The sequence below is a fragment of the Hyla sarda genome, chromosome 1 (genome assembly GCF_029499605.1).
Source record: "Hyla sarda isolate aHylSar1 chromosome 1, aHylSar1.hap1, whole genome shotgun sequence".
Lineage (NCBI taxonomy): Eukaryota > Metazoa > Chordata > Amphibia > Anura > Hylidae > Hyla > Hyla sarda.
This window is the reverse complement of record NC_079189.1, coordinates 415,565,273-415,589,233: the sequence shown is the minus strand read 5'-3', so window position 1 is coordinate 415,589,233 and position 23,961 is coordinate 415,565,273. Positions and strand designations below refer to the sequence as shown.

At 43.1% G+C, this 23,961-nt stretch overlaps 1 protein-coding gene across 5 annotated transcripts in view; it reads right to left on the bottom strand.

Moving 5' to 3' along the window:
• Window positions 1-23,961, bottom strand: part of USP30 (ubiquitin specific peptidase 30) — a 97,037-nt gene that overhangs the window by 12,400 nt on the left and 60,676 nt on the right. For 3 of the 5 annotated variants that reach the window (XM_056528805.1, XM_056528802.1, XM_056528804.1), the window contains exons 3-10: window positions 22,462-22,641; window positions 18,745-18,848; window positions 18,300-18,398; window positions 17,692-17,734; window positions 17,448-17,542; window positions 8,459-8,518; window positions 4,567-4,653; window positions 1,672-1,752 (exon numbers count right to left, since the gene is read on the bottom strand). In XM_056528805.1, coding sequence (XP_056384780.1) covers window positions 1,672-1,752; window positions 4,567-4,653; window positions 8,459-8,518; window positions 17,448-17,542; window positions 17,692-17,734; window positions 18,300-18,398; window positions 18,745-18,848; window positions 22,462-22,641 — 749 coding nt within the window. The remainder of the gene's footprint in view (window positions 1-1,671; window positions 1,753-4,566; window positions 4,654-8,458; window positions 8,519-17,447; window positions 17,543-17,691; window positions 17,735-18,299; window positions 18,399-18,744; window positions 18,849-22,461; window positions 22,642-23,961) is intronic. The other 2 variants (XM_056528806.1, XM_056528807.1) reach the window with 1 other exon arrangement.

Below are 23,961 nucleotides of genomic sequence, written 5' to 3'. Positions count from 1 at the left end.
GGCCAGCACAGAATTTACATGAAGTGCAACTGCCTCAGCAAGTCCTGCACATGTTCCAAAAGGTTTATGTCTCTTAATAAATAATAATAATTTGCTGTATGTAAAGAGAATAAAGCTGGATCAGTTCTTTGTATCCTAAAAAAGAATCTACTAGGTCATGTTATACATTCACTCCATGAATTCTTTTACTACTGAGCCTCAGATGCACGTCTCCAAAGTGATCTGTACTTCTGTATAGGTCCTGAACACCATAGATGTCCACACATTATCAGTATTGGAACATACGGCCAATTTGTTTCTTCTGTGTTGTTAAGGAGGTACAGTGTATACATAAAATTTAGTCTGTGGCACCAGAGAAGAATTAAAGGGTACTCCTGGTGTAAAACATTTTTTCAACTGGCTTCAGAAAGTTAAACAGATTTGTAAATTATTTCTATTTAAAAAATCTTCATCCTTCCAGTATTTATAAGCTGCTGTATACTACAGAGGAAGTTCTTTTCTTTTAGAATTTCTTTCCAGTCTGGCCCCAGTGCTCTCTGCTGACACCCCTGTCCATGTCAGGAACTGTCCAGAGTAGGATTGGTTTGCTATGGGGATTTTCTCCTACTCTGGACAGTTCCTGACATGGACAGAGGTGTCAGCAGAGAGCACTGTGGTCAGACTGGAAAGAACTACACAACGTCCTCTGTAGTATACAGCAGGTGATAAGCACTGGAAGGATGACGATTTTTAAATAGAAGTAATTTACAAATCTCAACAGTAGAAAGAAATAGCTACCGGCACTGCTGTAATAACGAAGATAGGCAAGCAACAGGTGGGATGAATAAAGCATAAATCCTATACGGGAGCTGCGTCCAGAAAGAAACAATTCCAGATATTCAAACTTAAAGAAAGGTAGACGGCACTCACCAGGAAAGTAGCTTCAACTTCTTTATTTTTCTTTTGTAATCGTGTCGGGCAAGGGAGTGGTGTCAAGCAGGTATCATGGCGGAGACGCTGGGGACCCAGCATGGAGGTATTTTGGGTTTTTAATTGTTTTTAATGCACATGTTCTTGGTGTACACCTTTTATGTATTCCCCGCCCCTTGTTCACGTCACCCAAGTATATCACTGGTGGCTATGCCTGGGGCGTATGGGGTCTGAAGAAGTACGGAAGTACGACACAGCTGTTACCTCCACACTGGGTCCCGGTGTCTCCGCCATGATACCTGCCTGACACCGCTCTCCCTTGATCCGACACGATTGCAAAAGAAAAATAAAGAAGTTGAAGCTACTTTCCTGATGAGTGCCATCTACCTTTCTTTCAGTTTGGATAATTTACAAATCTGTTTAACTCTCTGAAACCAATTGATATGAAAAAAATTTTTTCCACCGGAGTACCCCTTTAATAGTCCACACCTTACAAAGGTTTTTGTCATCCTCTGGATATAACAATGTTTTTCTTTTGGTTATCCAAAGGTTGATGGGGGAAATTTATCAGTGGAGAAGTTGCCTATAGCTGTCAATCAGAGACCTTTTTAAAAATGAAAGCTGGGATATGATTGGTTACTATGGACAACTTCGCCACTGTTCCTAGTCACAAGGTTTAATAAATCTCCTGCATCAAAGTTTTTTTTTAATCTATACAGGCATTTATGGAATTTGTTTTATCTATATCCATGAATTACTCACCTTTCCCAGCTTCAGTTGTTTAACAAATGTTGTTTTTTGGTCTTCCACTAATTGCTCAGTTGTTTTTTCTTGAGCTTGAATCTGGAATGATAAAATAAAAAAGATGCTTTATTTTGTAGACTATTAAATGCACTTTAAAAAAAATGATGCAGTTATATGCTGATGCATCACACCTGACCTTATCTTCCCTGCCTCTGCTCCATATTTAACCTCTCTACACACACCTCTCCACATATCTAACCATAACCTCCTCATATTCTCTTAAAGAGTACCTGTCACCAAACTCCTAATATATTGTCTCTTATGTAATTATAAGACACTTTGCTTTTTACTTTCTGTTAAAATTCTCAACTTGTATATGTTTTTAATGTGATTGAAAAAACAGCCACTAGGTGGCTCTGTTCTGTTCCCTGTCACAAGTCAAACAGTTAGCTTGGTCTCCTCCTGGCCTGGCAGGAGACCAAACTCTGGGTGTGCATGCGTGGCAGGGCGAGGCACAACTTTCAGCTCTTGCGCCTGCTAGGGAATGCCCACTTTCTCCTGCTGGAAGCTCATACAATGTGAGCAAGGGGAAAGGTACAGAGCTTTGTAACCCCTTAAGGGCCAAGCCCATTTTGACCTTAAAGGAAAACTGTCACATGTTCACTCCCACATTAACCACAGGTACTGACGGACAGTGCAGGGGCACTGATTCATATGACCACTACCTTGACCGGATCCGTCCTGCCGTTCGCCCGCAATCTTAGTTTTTCTATATATGCAAATGTGGCTGTAACTGGCACGGGCAGGGTTTTTTCAGGAGCCTAGTGGCACTGTGACGTCAGCGCCGGCCATCCGCAGCGCCGCCCGCTTATGAATATTCATCCCCCCTCCCTCCGGCTCTCCTACTCCCCGCCACTCCTAACTGGTCTTCACTGCGCATGACAGGAAGCGACACATGCAATCCTTCTATTTTGACGACCTATAACTTTTTCATTTTTCCGTATAAGCCGCGGTATGAGGGCTCATTTTTTTGCGCCGTGATCTGTACTTTTTATTGATACATTTGTGTATATAAAACTTTAAAAAAAAATTATAATATTTTTTTTAAATAAAATGTGACAAAAAAGCAGCAATTTTGGATTTTTTTTATTTAACGTTCACCGTTGGGATCATTAACATTATATTTTAATAGTTCGGACGTTTATGCATACGGCGATACCAAATATGTTTATTAATTATTATTATTATATATATATTTTTTTTACACTTTTTGGTGGTAAGACAAAAGGGACATTTTACATTTTTATTGGGGGAGCGGATTTTTCACATTTGTCTTTACTTTTTATTTATTCCACTTTTTATGTCCCCATAGGCAACTATTTATAGCAATGACTTGATTGCTAATACTGTTCAGTGCTATGCATAGGGCATAGCATTGTTCAATATTATCAGCGATCTTCTGCTCTGGTCTGCTGGAAGGCAGATCAGAGCAGAAGAAGCTTGGAAGATGGCAGGTAAGGGGACCTCCGTCCGCCATGTTAGCTGATCTGATCCCCGCGACCATGGGTGATCAGATTGGCATTAAATGTAGCCACACTACCGCAGATATGGTGATCTGTATGGATCATGGCATCTGAGGGGTTAATGGCAGACATCCGTGCGATCGCGGATGTCGGCCATTACCGGAAGGTCCCTGGCTGCTATCAGCAGCCGGGACCTGCCATGCATGACATGAGCATCGCTCCGATGTTCGCGGTCATGTACAGGACATAAAATGTACGTCCTGGTGCGCGAAGTACCGCCACATCAGGACGTACATTTACGTCCTTGGTCGTTAAGGGCAGGAGGGGTGTTAGGAGTAGTTAGGGAATATAATCTGAGTTAGTTTAGAAAATATGGTTTGATGACAGGTACTCTTTAAACTAACTCCCAGTCCAGAATCTAACCCATCCTTAGAGGAACCTCAAATATCTCAACATTGTTACACTCTCCAACTCTCTTCTACCACTCTCCACTATCCAGACACAGCCAATAGTTTCAATAACACCAGAGTTACCTCAACCCTCTCCCACACAATAGAACTCGATGTATCAATAGTCAGCCCTCGATCAATCTTACAAAACAATTAAGGCAAGCCTCTAGGGCTGCAGAGAGGTGCTGGAATTAAACCCACTCCACAGAAGACGTCACAACATACAAACAAGCACACATCACCTTCAAGTCTGCACTCACTAAACAGGACTACTTCACTACTGTCATATCCTCTCTATATCACAACCCCAGGCAACTTTTAATCATCTTTAACTCCCTTTCTCATCCCTGTTGCCACTCCCCAGCAGACTACTTTGCCACATACTTCAAACACAAGATCGACACAATCAGAAAAAGCTTTAAGTTACAGTCCCCCCGACTCATCTTCACACACGTCCAGTGCAATTCCTCCCTTTCTCTTCCATTAAACACTCTTGTTCCCCTCCAATTCATCCTCAACTCTGCTATCTAACTAAACCACCTTTGTCCTCCTCCTCTGCCTCTCTCATCCGACAATCCCTTCACTAGCTACTTATTGCCCAATTAATTCAGTTTAAACATTCATTGTACTTTTGTTATATATTGTAACCCTTATGTACAGCACCCTGGAACCAAGGGCACTATAAACAATAAATTATAATAATAGTAATAATGCATCTAAGTGGAGACATCAGGAGGCAAGATAATTTATACTCCATGTTAGTCAATGGTCCTGACAACAGAAGCAGCAATTACTATGCCACGAGTACAGAACCTCCAGTTAGTGGCGTCCGCTGGTAGCTACTATGATCTGGCAGGAAACCTTTATTGCAGGTATGCAACTATGTGCCTAATGGCTACATTCTGTGCTTCAAAATATATTGTCACTACACAAATACTTACTTTGGTACAGTTTTCACAGACCACATCCTTAACACACTCGACGGAGATAAAATGCTGCAGGCAGTTATCAAGGGTCATGGCGCGGCCCTGGTGGGAGAACAAGGCACACGTTTTTTTTGTTTAAATAAATTAATGTGATTTGGACAATCAACGAATGCTCACTTTGTTAACAATTTAGTGTACTGGGACCCTGTATGCTGCATGGTCCCTGTATGCTGATACAGAAACATATACTGTTTGCATGTCATTATGACATCATGACATACAGTCATGGCCGTAAATATTGGCACCCCTGAAATTTGCTATACACATGTTTATTCCCTTTTTGTGTATTGAAACTAAACAAATAAGGGAGGAAAATAATCAAATTGGGCATAATGTGGTTGCACACCCTTTGGAAAAAAAAATTGAAAACAGTCACTTCCTAGAACCATCAATAAGCCTATTGGACTCATTGCTGGCCACTTCAGAACTCTCCAGCGCTTTGTTGCCATCCATTTCTGGGCAATTTTGACATATGTTTGGGGTCATTGTCCTGCTGGAAGACCCAAGAAAACCCATCTTTCTGACACTGGGCTGTACAGTGCGACCCAAAATCCGTTGATAATCCTCAGATTTCATGATGCCTTGCACACATTCAAGGCACCCAGTGCCAGAGGCAGCAGAACAACCCCAAAACTTCATTGAACCTCCACCATATTTCACTGTAGGTACTGTGTTCTTTTTTTTATAGGCCTCATTCCACGCAGTAGAATGATGTGCTTTACCAAAAAGCTCTATCTTGGTCTCATCTGTCCACAAGACATTTTCCCAGAAGGATTTTGGCTTACTCAAGTTCATTTTGGCAAAATGTAGTCTTGTTTTTTTTTTATGTCTCTGTCAGCAGTAGGGTCCTCCCGGGTCTCCTGCCATAGTGTTTCATTTCATTTAAATGTTGATGGATAGTTCGCTCTGACACTGATGCTCCCTGAGCCTGCAGGACAGCTTGAATATCTTTGGAACTTGTTTGGGGCTGCTTATGCACCATCTGACTATCCTGCGTTGACACCTTTCATCAATTTTTCTCTTCTGTCCACACCCAGGGAGATTAGCTACAGTGCCATGGGTTGCAAACTTCTTGATAATGTTGCGCACTGTGGACAAAGGTAAATCTAGATCTCTTGAGATTGTTGATATTTTTGCACAATTTTGGTTCTCTAGTCCTCAGACAGTTCTCTTCTCCTCTTTCTGTTGTCCATGCTTAGTGTGGCACACACAGACACACAATGCAAAGACTAAGTGAACTTCTCTCCTTTTTATCTGCTTTCAGGTGAGATTTTTATATTGCCCACACCTGGTACTTGCCCCAGGTAAGTTTAAAGGAGCATCACATGCTTGAAACAATCTTATTTTGAAAGGGTTCCAATCATTTTGTCCAGCCCCTTTTTGGAGTTTGGTGTGACATTATGTCCAATTTGCTTTTTTTCCCCCCTTCCTTTTTTAGTTCCAATACACACAAAGGGAATAAACATGTGTATAGCAAAACATGTGTTGCTGCAATCCTTTTCTGTGAGAAATACTTGATTTTCTAGAAAAATGTCAGGGGTGCCAACATTTACAGCAATGACTGTATGGTGAATTGCTTCTAGGAAAGTAATACAATAATAATAACAAGGCAACAAACGAGTGATAATACATTTGTTAGTTTTGACAAGAATGCAAGGAGCAGCATTTATGACGAATCCATTCTAGAAAAGTATATCTGTGGAAAGAGTTTGGAAGGGATTGCTTTTATACTAGGAATTGCCTTTATATAGTCATACTAAAAGATGTGACTAAGCCCTGATGACCAGGAAAAAGGCTGAATAATATAAAATAGTGCAACACAAAGTATACCTGTAGTTTAAAATAACTTTTTAGAATAAGCTGTTGTCAGGAGTAGGGCTATATTTAACCATAATATAACTTGATACATGGCATTTTGTTGTAATGCAATTTTTGATCTGCAGGCTTCATGTCTCATTTTTAGCATTCTCTGAGCTAGTGGGTGTAGACTAGCTACTATGGTGCCTTCCATACACTGCACACACACAGGAGGAACCTGCTCCCCAATAGCTCTATAGCCAGCCATCAGGAGTAGCAGCAGCCTAGGAACAATACAGAGAAGTACTGAGTAGTGTAAGTTGTAAATTCAGCATTCGGGTGAGTTTCTGTGTCTGCCTCTTGCCAGCCCCTTCAGCCACTCCTCTTCCACCCTCCCCTCTCCATAGATTTCTAAGGGCAGTATGCAATTTGATCCCTTATCAAGCTCCTCACTCCAGATGGTCATGAGCTGTTATTTAGAGTCAATAAGAAGTTTGGGGAAAGGAACAGGCTCTAATAAGTACATTAAGATATATTACAAAGTTTCTTATATTGGCTGATACTTTGGATTTATGCTTAGCTGAAGCGTCCTTTCGAGCACAGAGCTACAAGCCTTTTTGTTATTGTGCAAAAGAGGCTTATAAGCCAAAGGGGCGTTTCCCAAGTATGGCAAGGGGCCATATAAGTTTAGCCCATGTCCTATTTACCACTATTTAGTTCTATCTAGCCATGGGCTTATTTACATGGCTTAAAGGAGTACTCCACTGGAAAACATTTTATTTTTTATTTTTATTTTTTAAATCATCCGGTGCCAGAAAGTTAAACAGATTTTTCAGTACTTATCAGCATCTGTAATGATCCACAGGAAGTTCTGTTCTTTTTAAATTTCCTTTCTGCCTGACCACAGTGCTCTCTGCTGACACCTCTGTCCATTTTAGGAACTATCCAGAGCAGGAGAGGTTTTCTATGGGGATTTGCTCCTTCTCTGGACAGTTCCTAAAATGGACAGAGGTGTCAGCAGAGAGCACTGTGGTCAGGCAGAAAGGAAATTCAAAAAGAAAAGAACTTCTTGTGGATCATAACAGCAGCTAATAAGAACTGGAAGGATTAAGATTTTTAATAGAAGCAAATTACAAATCTGTTTAACTTTCTGGCACCGGTTGATTTAAAAAATTATGTTTTCCAGTGGAGTACTCCTTTAAGCCATGGGTTTGCTTTAAAACAACAAAGTCCATTTAAAGCGTACCTGTAATAGTCCACAAATAAAAAAAAGTTATATGTTACTTAATCCTGATCGTGTTCACATAATTTTTTTTATGTGTCTAGTGCAGTGTTTCCCAACCAGGGAGCCTCCAGATGTTGGAAAACTACAACTCCCAGCATGCTTGGGAAGCCATTGGCTGTCCAGGCATGCTAGGAGTTGTAGTTTTGCAACACCTGGAGGCACCCTGGTTGGGAAACACTGGTCTAGTGCTTATATTTCTCTCTCAATAGGTCCCACCTCTTGGAGCTGCAACTGCAGCCATAGGTAGTCGGGTGGGCAAAAATAGCAGAGCTAGGAAATTTACACAGTTTGCGAAAATCCCATTGACTTTAATATAGATAAACAGTGTAGCATCACAAGACAACAGGAGTTATGTAAACTGTGAACCACTGGCTCTGATTTTTTCAACTTCCCAACCACCTCCACCACTCACAAACAGGCTGGAGGGGGCTGGGAAGCATTTATTCCAGATATAGGTGCATGTTCAAGAGGCACCAGCCAAGATCTGCATGTCATACATGTCCCATATGAAAATACCTGTTTAAGCTATTTTAATAGTACAAACTGTATTATTGAAGGATGTGTCTTAAATGATTTTTTATTTACTTTTCAATGATCGACAGCTATGTAGTATGTTCAAAATTCTAAAAAATATTATTTCTTTTAAAGTTAGACTAGTATAAGACATTTTTAAATATTACTTTTATTCAGATTTGTTTGTTTCTCTAAATATACACACATTATAAAAAAAGAACAACTGGGGATCTGCTTTTATAGCATACTTACCCAAGAAGCAGAGGGGATACTTAAGGACAGGCTGTCAAATGTGTCATATCTCATTGGGCTCTAAAAGAAAAGAGATATAAATAAAGCTTTGCTTTGCGGGGCTGATAGAAACATGACATATAAAACGCCCACAAACTTCAATGTCATTTAAACAGAGGTTTTGTGCTGGAAAAGTGGAACTCTTAAAGGATTCACTGTCTTAAATCCCCTGACTAGCTTCCATTTTTTTAAGTATTCATGCCCCATATCTCTGTGTTGCAGTAATTGCAATTTACATATTTTTTCCCTTTCAAAATAAATTAAATTACATGAGGTTTAACCTCTTAACATCCCTCCTATTGTGGGCCCTAAAGCATACCTGTGGTGACAGGTAACTTTTCAAGATGTGCTGTCTTGCACACGAGCAGCAGCACTATTTCTGGAATTTTTCATCGTATTTCTGCTCTGAAGGCTTTATCTGTAATTTTCAGCTGCTCCTGAGCTAGTGGGTAGAGACTATCCTCTATGATGGCTCCATACACTGCACAAACAGAAGAGGGGTTCCTGCCCTTTTATGAATTTATAGTACACCCTAAAAACAGCAGCAGCATGGAGCATATTATAGAACAGTCAACACTCTATGCTGTGAATCATGCCATGGGGTGGGATCTAATAATCACAGCAAACTCTTGTGTAGACTCTGTTTGCTTCTGTCCAACCACTCCAAAATAGATTTAGGCAGCATGTAAATATTCCCTCAGTGAGCTGATAGTTTATATTGTAATAACAAGACATAATTGAGTATAGTATATATTATAGTTTGTTAAAATGACAGCGACCTTTTAAATACCTGCCAATTTTCTTTTTTTTAATGCATGCCTTTCAAGGGACATTTTTGTTAAAGTGGTACTCCGGTGGGAAAAAAATAATTCTTAAATCAACTGGTGCCAGAAAGTTAAACAGATTTGTAAATTACTTCAATTTAAAAATCTTAACCCTTCCAGTACTTATCAGCTGCTGTATGCTCCACAGGAAGTTCTTTTCTTTTTTAATTTATTTTCTGTCTGACCACAGTGCTCTCTGCTGACACCTCTGTCCATGTCAGTAACTGTCCAGAGCAGGATAAGTTTGCTATGGGGATTTGCTCCTGCTCTGGACAGTTCCTGACATGGACAGAGGTGTCAGCAGAGAGGATGGTGGTCAGATAAATTCAAGAAAAGGAGCGATAGCGCAGTGCGGTGCTTTAAATGGATGATCGGATCGCCCGCAGCGCTGCCGCAGGGATCCGATCATCCAGCATGGCGGCCGGAGGTCCCCTCACCTGCCTCCGGCCGTCTCCTGGGGTCTTCTGCTCTGGTCTGAGATCGAGCAGACCAGAGCAGAAAACAGCCAATAACAATGATAAGTGCTATGCCTTATGCATAGCATTGAACAGTATTAGCAATCAACTGATTACTATAAATAGTCCCCTATGGGGACTATTAAAGTGTAAAAAAAAAAAGTAAAAAAAATTAGAAAAATCCCCTCCCCCAATAACTGTAAATCATCCGTTTTCCCCATTTCCCCCTCCAAAAAACGTTAAAAAATTTTACATATTTGGTATCGCCACGTGCGCAAATGTCTGAACTATCAAAATATTAATTATCCTGTATGGTGAACGGCATAAACGGTAAAGAAAAAAAAATGTGCTGCTTTTTTGTCACATTTTATTCAAAAAAAGAAAATGTATTAAAAAAAATTATCAAAAAGTAAAACATAAGCAAAAGTGGTACCGATAAAAACTACAGATCAAGGTGCAAAAAATGAGCTCTCATACCTCTGCATATACGGAAAAATGAGAACGTTATAAGTGGTCAAAATAGGGCAATTTCAAACATACTAATTTTGTTAAAATAGTTTGAGATTTTTTTAAAGCCATTATAAAAAGGCATGTAACATGGGTATAATTTTTATCATATTGACTAACAGAATAAAGAAAACATGTCATTTTTACCATAACGTGTAAAGCATGAAAACAAAACCTTCCAAAATTTGCTAAATTGAGTTTTCTTTTCAATTTTCCCACATAAAAAGGAGATTTTTGTTTACTTACCGTAAAATCTCTCTTTCTCGAAGGATCCATTGGGGGACACAGACCGTGGGAAACACAGACCATTGGTGTATGCTGCTGTCTCTAGGAGGTGTGACACTATGGTAATAAAAAAAGTTAGCTCCTCCCAGCAGGATATACCCGCCTTCAGGCCCTGAGCTAATCAGTTTAAGTTCCAGAGCAATAGGAGGAGACCAACAGGTCAAAGAAAAACCCAAAACTGTCCGAAAACCAGAAGAAAAAACATAACTGAACACACCCTCGGACAGAGAACCAAAGGAAATCCCAAAAAGGGCGGGAGCTGTGTCCCCCAATGGATCCTTCGAGAAAGAGATTTTACGGTAAGTAAACAAAAATCTTCTTTTCTCTATCGGCTCCATTGGGGGACACAGACCGTGGGACGTACCAAAGCCATCCCTTGGGTGGGCAGATAAACAGTCAGGCAGACGGCCGATCCACTGCCGCCTGCAACACTTTACGACCCAGACTAGCATCAGCCGAGTATGGACTCGGTAAAACATCGAGAAAGTGTGCAAAGACGACCAGGTAGCCGCCTTGCAAATCTGCGACGCCGAGGCTCTACTCTGGAGAGCCCAGGATTCCCCAACAGAAACCACCTTAGTCAAAAAGGAAGGATCTGGCCGGAAAACAACCTTGTCCTGGTGGATCACCAGAAACGGAGAACGACAGGAAAGAGCTGCCAATTCAGACACCCTCCGGATGGAGGTGATAGCAACAAGAAACGCCAAATTCCAAGAAAGGAGGCTGAGAGACACCTCTCTAAGGGGCTCAAAGGGAGCACTCTGAAGGGCACTGAGAACCAAATTCAAGTCCCAAGGGGTAGAGGGTGACCGATAAGGAGGAACCGCGTGCGCCACTCCTTGAAGGAAGGTCCGGACATGAGAATTAGAAGCCAGGGGCCGCTGGAAAAGAACAGCAAGGACCGAAACCTGACCTTTAAGTGAACTGAGAGACAACCCCAGTTCCAACCCCGACTGCAAAAAGGAGAGAAGACGGGGAACCGAGAAGGTTACAGGGGAGAAGTCTTGAGCTTCACACCAACGAAAATAAGACCGGCAAGTGCGGTGGTAAATTCTTGCGGAGGAGGGCTTACGAGCCCTGAGCATGGTGTGAATGACTTGGGAAGAGAACCCACGGGCCTTCAAAACCGCGGTCTCAACTGCCACGCCGTCAAATGCAGCGACTGTAAATTGGGGTGGCAAAGAGGACCCTGAGAGAGCAGGTCCGGACGGAGCGGAAGGCGCAGTGGAGCGTCGTCCAGGAGCCTGACTACGTCGGCGTACCACGACCTTCGGGGCCAATCTGGAGCTACCAGAATGGCGGGGACGTCCTCTGCTTTGAGCTTCCTCAGCACTCTGGGAAGGAGCGGAAGGGGAGGGAACAGATAGGGTAGGGCAAACTCCACCCAAGGAATCACTAGGGCGTCCATGGCCAGAGCCTGAGGGTCCCGGGACTTGGATACAAAAGGAAGGATCTTCCGATTGTGCCGGGACGCAAAGAGGTCCACGTCAGGAATGCCCCAGAGGTCGCAGAGTTGCGCAAAGACCTCTGGATGTAGGGACCACTCGCCGGGGTCGGGTGAGGACCGACTGAGGAAGTCAGGGGGTACCAGGGGGTCTGGGGGAGCAGTGGAGCAGGCAGGGCAAGTGGGCTCAGTAGAGCCAGGCATTTTGGTACTACAGTGCTTACAGTCAAAATAAGTCACTGAGGTTCCAGGTTTCTGTTTAGAGGGGGGAACAGCTCTGGGTACGGACATTATGAGAAAAAAAGACAGGAGCTTTCTCCCGCTAGTCTGTGTCCCCTGGCAGCTGCAGTGAGGAGAACGACTCCGTGCGGCTAGTGTGAGAAAACAGGCCAGCCAATAGCAGAGGGGGGCGTGCCTGAAGCAGAGGCACTAACTAATTGGCCCCCTTCTGACTGAAAATCTCGCCCACAGCGCTGATTGGAGGCTATTTGGCGCCTCAGAAGAGCTCCGACAGCTCTGTGAGCGGAGCTAAGGAAGGCCGAGAAGAAGCAGTAATGGCGCCCGCTCCTTGTCCCGAGCGCACATGTCAGCCGCATATGCTCTCGGGGGAACAGAGCGGGCGGCCGATACGCCGGCAGAGACTGCCGGCGAAAGTGAAGTAAACCGGCGCAGAGAGCGCCCGGCCCAAACCCGCGCCGCGGCAGTCAGCCGCATATAAGGCGCTGGGGGAGAAAACGAAAGTAAGCCGGCACGGAGAGCGCCCGGCCCGTACCAGCACCGCGGCTGTCAGCCACATATAAGGCGCTGCAGTCTAAACACTGTAACCACACACACACACACACACTAGTGAAAAACATATGCCCCCTCAGATGCCACTGCTCCCCTAGAATAAAGGACCAGAATAAAAGCCCATCCCCAGTAAGCCAGCCTCATAACCTTAAAAGGTGGGCCAAAACAGGGGGTCTCCAGAAGTTGCAGGTCCGCACCTGAGGAGAAAAAGGGGGGGGGGGGGGGGGAAGTACTTACCTCAGTCAGAAGAACTTACCTAATGGAGTCTTCAGTGAAGTCTTCAGTCAGCTTAGTTACCTGCATCACGCTTGGCTGCTATGCACGAGCAAGGCGAGCAGGGAAATAGGGGGACCCGGACCCCTGAGGTACCAACCCAGGCGCTGACCGTAGGCGAGGGGGGGGTGAACAGCGCATATACGCAATGTCTGTGCCCCCTTACTCGCAATGGGGAAACAGGGAACCGGAGTCCTTGAGTCCCCACCTGAAAACAGAAAAGAAAAAGGAATAACAAAAAAACTAACACGTCCCTATACTAGGAAAATAAAAAATCAGAAGACCTGGTCTGGAGAATTCCAGACCATGCCCACCTCCTTCAGACACTAAGCTTAACCCCTTAAGGACCAAGGACGTACCGGTACGTCCTTGGTCCTGCTCTCCTGATATAACGCGGGGTTACACGGTAACCCCCGCATCATATCACGGCGGGCCCGGCGTCATAGTGAAGCCGGGACCCGCCTCTAATAGCGCGCAGCGCCAATCGCGGTGCCGCGCGCTCTTAACCCTTTAGCCGCGCGCTCAGAACTGAGCCGTGCAGCTAAAACCGAAAGCAAAAGTTGCCGGCTAGCTCAGTGGGCTGTTCGGGATAGCCGCGGCGAAATCGCGGCATCCCGAACAGCTTACAGGACAGCGGGAGGGCCCCTACCTGCCTCCTCGCTGTCCAATCGCCGAATGACTGCTCAGTGCCTGAGATCCAGGCATGAGCAGTCATGCGGCAGAATCGTCGATCACTGGTTTCCTATGAGAAACCAGTGATCAATGATGAAGATCAGTGTGTGCAGTGTTATAGGTCCCTATGGGATCTATAACACTGCAAAAAAAAAGTGGAAAAAAAAGTGAATAAAGATCATTTAACTCCTCCCCTATTAAAAGTTTGAATCATCCCCCTTTTCCAATAAAAAAAAAAAAAAAAAACAGTGTAAATAAAAATAAACATATATGGTATCACCGCGTGCGGAAATGTCCGAATTACAAAAATATATCATTAATTAAACCGCTCGGTCAATGGCGTGCGCGCAAAAAAATTCCAAAGTCCAAAATAGTGCATTTTTGGTCACTTTTTATATAATTTAAAAATAAATAAAAAGCGATCAATAAGTCCTATCAATGCAAAAATGGTACAGTTAAAAACTTCAGATCACGGCGCAAAAAATTAGCCCTCATACTGCCCCATACACGGAAAAATAAAAAAGTTATAGGGGTCAGAAGATGACAATTTTAAACGTATTAATTTTCCTTCTTGTAGTTATGATTTTTTCCAGAAGTCCGACAAAATTAACCTATATAAGTAGGGTATCATTTTAATCGTATGGACCTACAGAATAAAGATAAGGTGTCATTTTTACCGAAAAATTTACTACGTAGAAACGGAAGCCCCAAAAAGTTACAAAACAGCGTTTTTTTTTCAATTTTGTCGCACAATGATTTTTTTCCGTTTCACTGTAGATTTTTGAGCAAAATGACTGACGTCATTACAAAGTAGAATTGGTGGCGCAAAAAATAAGCCATCATATGGATTTGTAGGTGCAAAATTTAAAGAGTTATGATTTTTTAAAGGCAAGGAGCAAAAAACTGAAAAACCCCGGTCCTTAAGGGGTTAAACTGATTAGCTCAGGGCCTGAAGGCGGGTATATCCTGCTGGGGGGAGCTGACTTTTTTTTATTACCATAGTGTCACACCTCCTAGAGACAGCAGCATACAACCACGGTCTGTGTCCACCAATGGAGCCGATTGAGATAAAAAAAATTTGGGATGCACCGTACATTGTATGGTAAAATGAGTGATGTCATTACAAAGTAAAATTGGTGATCCAAAAAACAAGCCCTCATATGGGTCTGTGGATGGAAATATAAAAGAGTTATGATTTTTAGAAGGTGAAAAGGAAAAAACGAAAATGCAAAAATAAAATTGGTCTGGTCCTTAATGACAAAATGGGCCTGGTCCTTAAAGGGTTAATGTATCAGTATCGTTTTTTTTTTTTTTTTTCTAAATGGCACAATTTTCGGGGTGCGTACATACATACAATACATTCATTTTATGCCAATAGATGAATACAATCAAAAACAATCATTTTCTTTTCAGGACCCTGTGAGGGCTTATTCTTGCAGAAGGGGTTAACGTTTTCATTTGTACAATTTGCTAAATTATGTATTGCTTTTTTTCTTTTCTTTTTATTACAGTATTGAAGGACGTGACAAGGGAACAATATTTTTTTTTTCTCTTCTAGAACCTTTTTATATAAAAAAAAAATTATACCAGCAAACTTGAATATTCAAGTCCAAAAATTGCAGTTTACAATGCTTGTCAGTGTAGAAGTGGCAGGCAGCCCATTAGATCTTGCCTCTACTTCAGCCTAACAGGTGTACTATAATAGCAGACCAAGAGCCATTGTAAGCCCTCAGATTACATAGTATGGAATGCTCATACCGGATAATCTGTGTTTGTAAAGGGGCCAGTCGACGAATGAGTAAACGCTAGTTTGTTTGTTAGGGTGGGTTCACACTACGTTTGTAGTGTATGGTTGCTGGATCCGATTAGGAGGGGCGAAAAACGGCCACTCCCGTATCCCAGCCGGATCCAGCCTGAACCCTATTCATTTCAATGAGCCGACCGGAGTCAAACGCTGACTCCGGTTGTCTCATATTTGCCCCGTATACGGTTTTCTGACCGGACCTTAAACCGTGGTACACCACGTTTTTTGGTCCGGTCAGAAAACCGTATACAGGGAAAAATGAGACAACCGGAGTCAGCGTTTGACTCCGGTCGGCTCATTGAAATGAATGGGGTTCGGGCTGGATCCGGCTGGGATACGGGAGCGGCCGGTTTTCGACCCTCCCAACCGGATCCAGCAACTGTACACTACAAACGTAGTGTGAACCCACCCTTAAAGGGGAACTCCGGTGGAAATTTTTTTTTTTGACAAATCAACTGGTGACAGAAAGTTAAACAGATTTGTAAATTAATTCTATTAAAAAAATCTTAATCCTTCTAGTACATATTAGCTGCTATATAAAACAGAGAAATTTGTGAATTTCTTTTCTGCCTGACAACAGTGCTATCTGTTGACACCTCTGTCCGTGTCAGGAACTGCCCAGATTAGAAGCAAATCCCCATAGAAAACCTCCTGTTCTGGACAGTCCTGACACGGACAGAGGTGTCAGCAGAGAGCACTGTTGTCAGACTGAAAAGAACTTCACAAATTTCTCTGTAGTATATCTGTAGTATACAGCAGCTGATAAGTACTAGAAGGGTTAAGATTTTTAAATAGAAGTAATTTACAAATCTGTTTAACTTTCGGGCACCAGTTGATTTGTCAAAAGAAAAATAATTTCCACCGGAGTTCCCCTTTAATTGCATCTTTTGTGCAGCCAAGAAAATCATGTCAGTGGATGGGCAGCATGGTGGCTCAGTGGCTATCACTGTTGCCTTGCAGCGCTGGGGTCCTGAGTTCCAATTCCAACAAAGACACCATCTGCAAAGAGCTTGTATGTTCTCTCTGTGTTTGCGTGGGTTTCCTCCGGGTACTCTAGTTTCCTCCCACAATTCAAAACGTACTGATAGGTTTGAGCCCCAATGGGGACAGGGACCAATTTGAGTGTATAGTGCTGCGGAATCTGTGTGTGCTGTATAAATAAAGAGTTATTATACACATGCTATAAAACCATGTTCATGCAAATATAAGCCGTTATGTCTTTGCTTAAGGCTGATACTAATGCACCCTTTTATCTTGCTGGGTAGCATTAGGGTTTCACCTGTGAGTCCTGCTATAAATGAACCAACCAGGGTGGGGCTTGTAGCTGTCTACTCCCTCCCATTGTATGTGTGCCCAGTCCACACTGGAGACGACTGAGGCTGCCGTAATTTGGTTCCTGGTTTTATTTATCTGGCCAGGTTAGTTGATAGGACTCGCACCATTTGAGAAACCTTGGCGTTGGTGTGCGGGCTCAAGTGTGTCCTTCATATAAGGATATACTGGCTAATGTCTCAATTTTACATCAGTTTTGAGGGTTAGCTAATGTCATTGTTTACATCCACCACAGTTGTGAAACCACATTGTGATCCATAGGTGTAGGTCCTCCACTCCAACGTAGGTGCACAACTGCACTTGTATCACCTTAGATCACATCAATGTAAGTGTTTATTATACACATGGCCCATTGCAAAGAGGGGATGTGCGGCCCATAACAATGAAATGAAGATTACTGTATCGTTCGTGAGGCCCAGCCACATAGCTGACCTTTTGAAGGCTCAACAAACAAGTGCAGATCACAGAGATTGGCACTCTTTATCAGAAGCCTATTGGTCCTTCTAAAAGGGCATTTAAATGTGATAACTATCAGGTTTCAAATAAAAAGGAAATATAGTCCTACCTGGTGCTGACAGTGCTTGCATATCATGTTACTGGTTAGTCTTCCATGAAAAGGGTGTTGAGATTTCCACTGCCTAGGAATGGGGTTTAACACCCCTACAAAGCAAACCTATTACTTTCATTAGGTACTTACAACTTAATTGCTTTATTTAATATTATTCAAAAACTAATGAAACACTAAAGATTCCTATTTTTCATCACAATGGACAAACATTATTTTGGCACAGATGTGTGCCAGAACATACCTTGGGTTCTGCAGTGAATTTGCCTGTCAGTGCTCTGAGGAAGCTGTTATGAAAACAAACAATATTCCACAAAAAAATGATGTTACAAAATCATAATGTATCTGTTATAAAAGCTTGTTTATTACAGGGGTTGTCCGAGTCCACAAAATTCTTGTGTACTGGCATGGACTGGTATAAAAGTGAAAAAATAGTTATACTAACCTGTTCTGATTCTCTGCCACGTCTGTCCAGACAATGCCTTGTCTGGGCTAAGCAGCACTTCCTGCCTTTGTCTTGACACACAGAAAGTGCCTGCTCCCCCAATAACCTGTCAAGTAGGGTCACCACCATGACCAGTGATTGCCTGAGCAGGCACTTCCTGAGTGTTGAAACAAAAGCAAGAATTATTGCTCAGCTGACCGCACACCATCGAAGCAGACATGGTAGGGGATTGGGGCAGGTGAGTATAACTTAGAATTTTTATGAAAGACAGAAATAACAATAAATTTAGGGTAATGTAGGATAGACTATATTTTACTACTGATTAAACATGTTCAATTGTAATTAAGGTTTTATCACTACAAACAACACGCTAACAACTACTGTACATTAAAAAAGGAAACCCTTACTTCTAAGGTATTAACGTCAAACAGATGTGTTACATGAGGTTGATGATCTCTCTCATCTTCCAATGAGGAGGTCAACACATGAAACAACTCATGGGCATCCTGCAAAATAAGAAAGCACATTTAGGCAACCTGTCATGGTTTTGTTTAGGCAAAAGTATTATTTTTAGTGGATTTTTCAGAAAAGTAGAGCATAACCACAAAACAGCATGGTCAGAGGTTTCCTTAAGTTCTGTGTAAGGTCTGATCGGATGCAGTAGACTCCAATATATGCTAGTTTAGTTACACTGGCGCACGTTGTTTAGCTACATGTGATGGAGAACAAGTGGATCCCAATACAATTTAAATAAGTTATGAAAACCAAGTATATATAATTTCAACTAATTAGCAAGTAAAAATAAGCAAATATCACAATAATGGCACATAAGGGTATCAGACATTTACTAACCTGCTCTTCAAAAGAAGAGATTTGCCACCTGTATGTTCTTAGGACATCTAGGAGAGGACTGGCATCTAACACCTCATCTTCTGCAGGCTCCTGGTTTGATAATGCTATAGTCACAAAAATAAATAAAATAACGAAAATCTTTTTAGTGTATATGGTTAAGATTCCCCCTGAATTAGAGATTTTGGACAGAGAAAAATAATAATGACCAATGGCAGATATAGATTAGGCCCCAGATTATGGCAGAGACTGATTTGGCATTAGCGGTCATATTATCTTATGGCACTAAACCAAAACCTTTATGTAGGGCAAGTTTAAAAAAGGACCTGTAGCCTCTCCTGACATGTCGGTCTTAGTAGGAACATGCATACTCCATAAAATAACAATTCTGGAACATCTTTTGTTCTAGCTCTCTGTTTTGCTGTTCCAGAGTTGTTACTAGCAATGTATGACTAAATAGCCAATTGGGTGTTACCAGATAGGGACACATTCCTGCACTGTCTGACACTATCCAATCAAAGATGACTGTTTAAAGGGGTACTCCGGTGGAATTTTTTTTTTAAATCAACCTGGTGCCAGAAAGTTAAACAGTTCTGTAAATGACTTCTATTAAAAAATCTCCATCGCAAACCTATGCTGCTCTGGACAGTTCCTGACACGGACAGAGGTGTCTGCAGAGAGCACTGTGGACAAGACAAAAAAGAAATTCAAAAAGAAAAGAATTTCCTCTGTAGCATACAGCTGCTAAAAAGTACTGGAAGGGTAAATATTTTTTAATAGAAGTCATTTACAAATCTGTTTAACTTGATTTAAAAAAAGGAGATTTTTATGCTTACCGTAAAATCTCTCTCTTTCTCGAAGGATCCATTGGGGACACAGACCATGGGTATATGCTGCTGTCTCTAGGAGGCTTGACACTATGGCAACAAGAAAAGTCGGCCCCTCCCAGCAGGGTATACCCGCCCACAGGCATCTGAGCTAATCAGTTTTAGTCCCAGAGCAATAGAAGACCGACAGGTCAGGAAAAAAAACACGAAATGTCCGAGAAACCAGAATAAAAAGTAACTGAACACACCCTCGGACAGATAACTGAAATAGGAACACCAGAAAAAGGGTGGAAGCTGTGTCCCCCAATGGATCCTTCGAGAGAGCTTTTACGGTAAGCATAAAAATCTCCTTTTCTCTATCGGCTCTATTGGTGGACACAGACCATGGGATGTACCACCGCCACCTGCAACACCTTACGGCCCAGACTAGCATCAGCTGATGCAAAGGTATGAACCTGGTAGAACCTGGTGAAAACGTGCAAAGACCGCCTTGTTGCGGAGGGCCCAGGATGCCCCGACAGAACGGGTGGAATGAGCCAAAACCCTGAAGGGTGGGATCTTCCCCTTGCAGCGGTAAGCTTCCGAAATAGCAGATCGGATCCACCGAGAAATGGTGACCTTAGAAGCAGATTGTCCTTTACGACGACCTTCTATAAGAACAAAAAAGGAGTCACAATGCCGAAAGGAAGAAGTGACTGAGAGATAGGTCCTAACAACCCTCACCACATCAAGTTGGTGGAGCAAACGTTCCTTGGGATGAGAAGGGGCGGGACAAAAGGACGGTAGGACGATGTCCTCATTGAGATGAAAGACCGAAACCACCTTAGGTAAGAAGGACGGACCTGGACGGAAAACAACTTTGTCCTGGTGGACAATCAAGAAGGGAGAACGGCAGGAGAGAGCTGCCAGCTCTGACACCCTCCTAATAGAGGTAATAGCAATAAGGAACGCCACCTTCCAGGAAAGGAGGCAAAGAGGAATGTCCCTGAGAGGTTCAAAAGGAGCGCCTTGCAGGACACCTAGGACCAAGTTTAAGTCCCAAGGGGGAGAAGGTGACTGATAAGGAGGGGCAGCGTGTGCCACTCCCTGAAGAAAGGTCCGGACATGAGAATTAGACGCCAGAGGAAGTTGAAAAAGAATGGAAAGGGCCAAAACTTGACCCTTAAGGGAGCTGACAGCCAACCCTTGTTCCAGCCCCGACTGCAAAAAGGAAAGGAGTCGGGGAAAGGAAAACACGACCGGAGAAAAAGACTGAGCTTCACACCAACGAAAATAAGACCGCCAGGTACGGTAGTAAATCTTTGCAGAGGAACAGGCCTGGGCTCGGACATAGTAAAATGAAACAGTCTCACCCAGTGTCTGTGTCCCCAACAGCGCAGCTGCTGTGAGGAGAACTTCAGTGCAGCTGAGAGAGGGAGAGAGAGGGGAGGGGCTGGGAATGTATGGCCAATGAACAGAGGGGGCTGTGAAGAAACAAAAGCGGCTCTGATTGAACCTGAGAAACCCCTAATTGGTGAGGAATTCGCGCGCTAGGAAGAAATCCTTGCTGGCCGCCGGTGGGCGGAGCTAAAGTCCATACAGAGCCCGCGGCCGCATGTCGGGATAATGGTGCCCGCAAACACACACCGCCGGCAGCTCTCCACGCTGCCGACGGAAGAACTGTGTCAGGGGAGCGAGCTGCGGTCGGGCTGAGACAGCACTCGCATGAAGTGAAAGTCGGCAGCAGCGGCTGCTGAGGGAAGGAGTTGGGGGAAAAAATGCCGGCGTCTGTAAAGACCAAGGCACTAGACAGTCCTACACCACTGCATAACCCCCAATCCCTTAGTAAAGGACCCTCCTGACCAGGCCCCCATCAGTGAAAGAACTGCCCAGGTGAATAAAGAGTGGGCCAAAACTAGGGGTCTCCAGAGGTTGCAAGTCCCCTAACCTGTGAGAAAAAGGGGGGGAAAATACTCACCTCAGTCCGAAGAACTTACCTAATTAAGTCTTCAGTCAGCTTTTGTCACCTGCATCATGCCAGGCTGTAACAGCGAGACGAGCAGGGAGGTAGGGGGACCCGGATCCATGAGGTACAACCCCAGGCGCTGACCGTTGGCGAGAGGGGGTTGACAGTACATCCCAGAAAAGAAATAGGAGATAAAAATCTAAACGTCCCTAAACTTAGAAAACAAAAAATGTGAGACCTGGTCTGGGGAGAACCCAGACCAGCATCTGCCTCCTTAAAACACTAAGCTAAAACTGATTTGCTCAGATGCCTGTAGGCTGCTATATCCTGCTGGGAGGGGCTGAATTTTCTTGTTGCCATAGTGTCAAGCCTCCTAGTGACAGCAGCATATACCAAAGGTCTGTGTCCCCCCAATGGAGCCGATAGAGGAAAAAAACATTTCCACTGGAATACCCCTTTAAGGCAGTGGAGGGGCACTCCTAACTGGTAACACCTATTTGGCTATTTAGTCATATATATATACATTCTCATAAGATTACCATATAAACGTAACATTTAATTTATAATTCATGCAGAGTCTGGTCAAGTGTTGTGACCATAATATGTCACTATTGTTGACCTAAAAGATGAGGTAAGTGACATTCAAACACTTTGAACATAGGCTTGATTGACAGCCTGAGTGCAGGGAGAAGCCACACCCTCAGGCTGTCAATCACGCCTGACTGGCAGGAGTTTGTGCGGAAAGTGTGACTGTACATCACCCCTCACCACAGCATAATCCATGAAAAGTTCTTTTATTTTTCTCTCTGCTGAGAATAGCGTCGGAACACTGTTCTCCTCACCGGTCAGCCCCCGTTGCTAGTGTGTGAAGCCCTGAAAACCTGACATAGTCTCTTTAAACATACAAGTCTCGTAAATAATTATTAAGCTTTTAATTTTTAATATGACCTTTTAAAAGCTGCAGCAGAGTAACCGACAGGTACTTATCTGCTGTATCCTTCTGTTCAAGTTGGTACTGTGATGTGAATTCTTCCAACCAATGAATAAAAGATGGACAGGCAGATAAACTTTGCAGCAAGGAGTTCATAAAACAAGTGTTGCCCAGATTCAGGAGACCCAGTACAAGACCTAGTGAAGAGAACACAGGCATATTTATCATTGCATTTAGAGCTGTTTTGTTGTCTATATTTGGTGCAGTTTAGGTACAGTGGGGGGGGGGGGGGGGGGGGGGTTCTGACTTTTTTTTGCGACTTTTCAAGTAGACATTCTTCACAATGTTGACTTGCAGTACACCATTTATCATTTTCATTATACAGTGGTCATGTATTTATTAGGGATCAACCGATTATCGGTTTGGCCGATAATATAGGCCGATATTCACGATTTTGGACGTTATCGGTATCGGCAATTACCTTGCCGATAATCCGATAATGCCCTGCTCCCCACACCGCACCGCCTCGGCCAGAGACCGCCGCTGCCCCATTGCCTCCCCCATCCCCGGTTTTATAATTACCTGTTTCTGGGGCCCTCGCTACTTCTGGCTCCTGCGGCGTCCTGAGTTACGCTGCACAATGATGAGTGACGTCCTCAACGCGACGTCACCGTCAGTGCGCACAGTGACAGCTCAGGACACTGCTGGAGCCAGTAGTAGCGCGGACCCTCGAAATAGGTAATTATAAAACTGGGGATGGGGGAGGTAATGGGGCAGCAGAGGATGGACTAAGGACCAGCAGGGGGAGAGAAGTAGGCAGGGGGGGGGCTGGCGACGGCGGTGCTGAAATAGCCGATAACTTATACCAGAATATCGGTATAAAATTATCGGCTATCGGCCTTAAAGTCCACAGATTATCGGTATTTGCCCTAAAAAATCAATATCGGTCGATCCCTAGTATTTATCAACTGCGACTTTTCTGAAAAGTCAAAAATTTTGGCGCAAACACTTCCAAAAAGTTGCAAGAATACACCAGCCCAGGCTTGGCTTAGCTTTTTGGTGCATGTGTAGAAAATTGGCGAATTTATGTGCAGCGCAAAATGTTGTGCAACGTATTAACCAGAGAAATTCCATGTGTATCTGCACAAAATGTATCAAATGCTCTGCAACCATTTAATAAATTTGGTGGACATACACATTACCAGCACACAAAAAAAGGTGTAAACAAATATTTCATACACATACAATGATACATGTCTATATGATGGAATCCAAAACTACAAAAATTGTCAAATAAGAAATCTTGATTGTGTCCCTGGATACTAAAAGCATACCTATCATTTTTTTCTTTAAAGAGTACCTGTCACCAAACTAAACTTTTAATATATTGTTCCTTATGTAATAAGACATTTTGCCAATTACTTGCTGTAAAAATTCTCAACCTTTATATGTTTTTAATGTAACTGAAAAAACGGCCACTAGGTGGCTCTGTTCTGTTCCCTGTCACAAGCCAAACA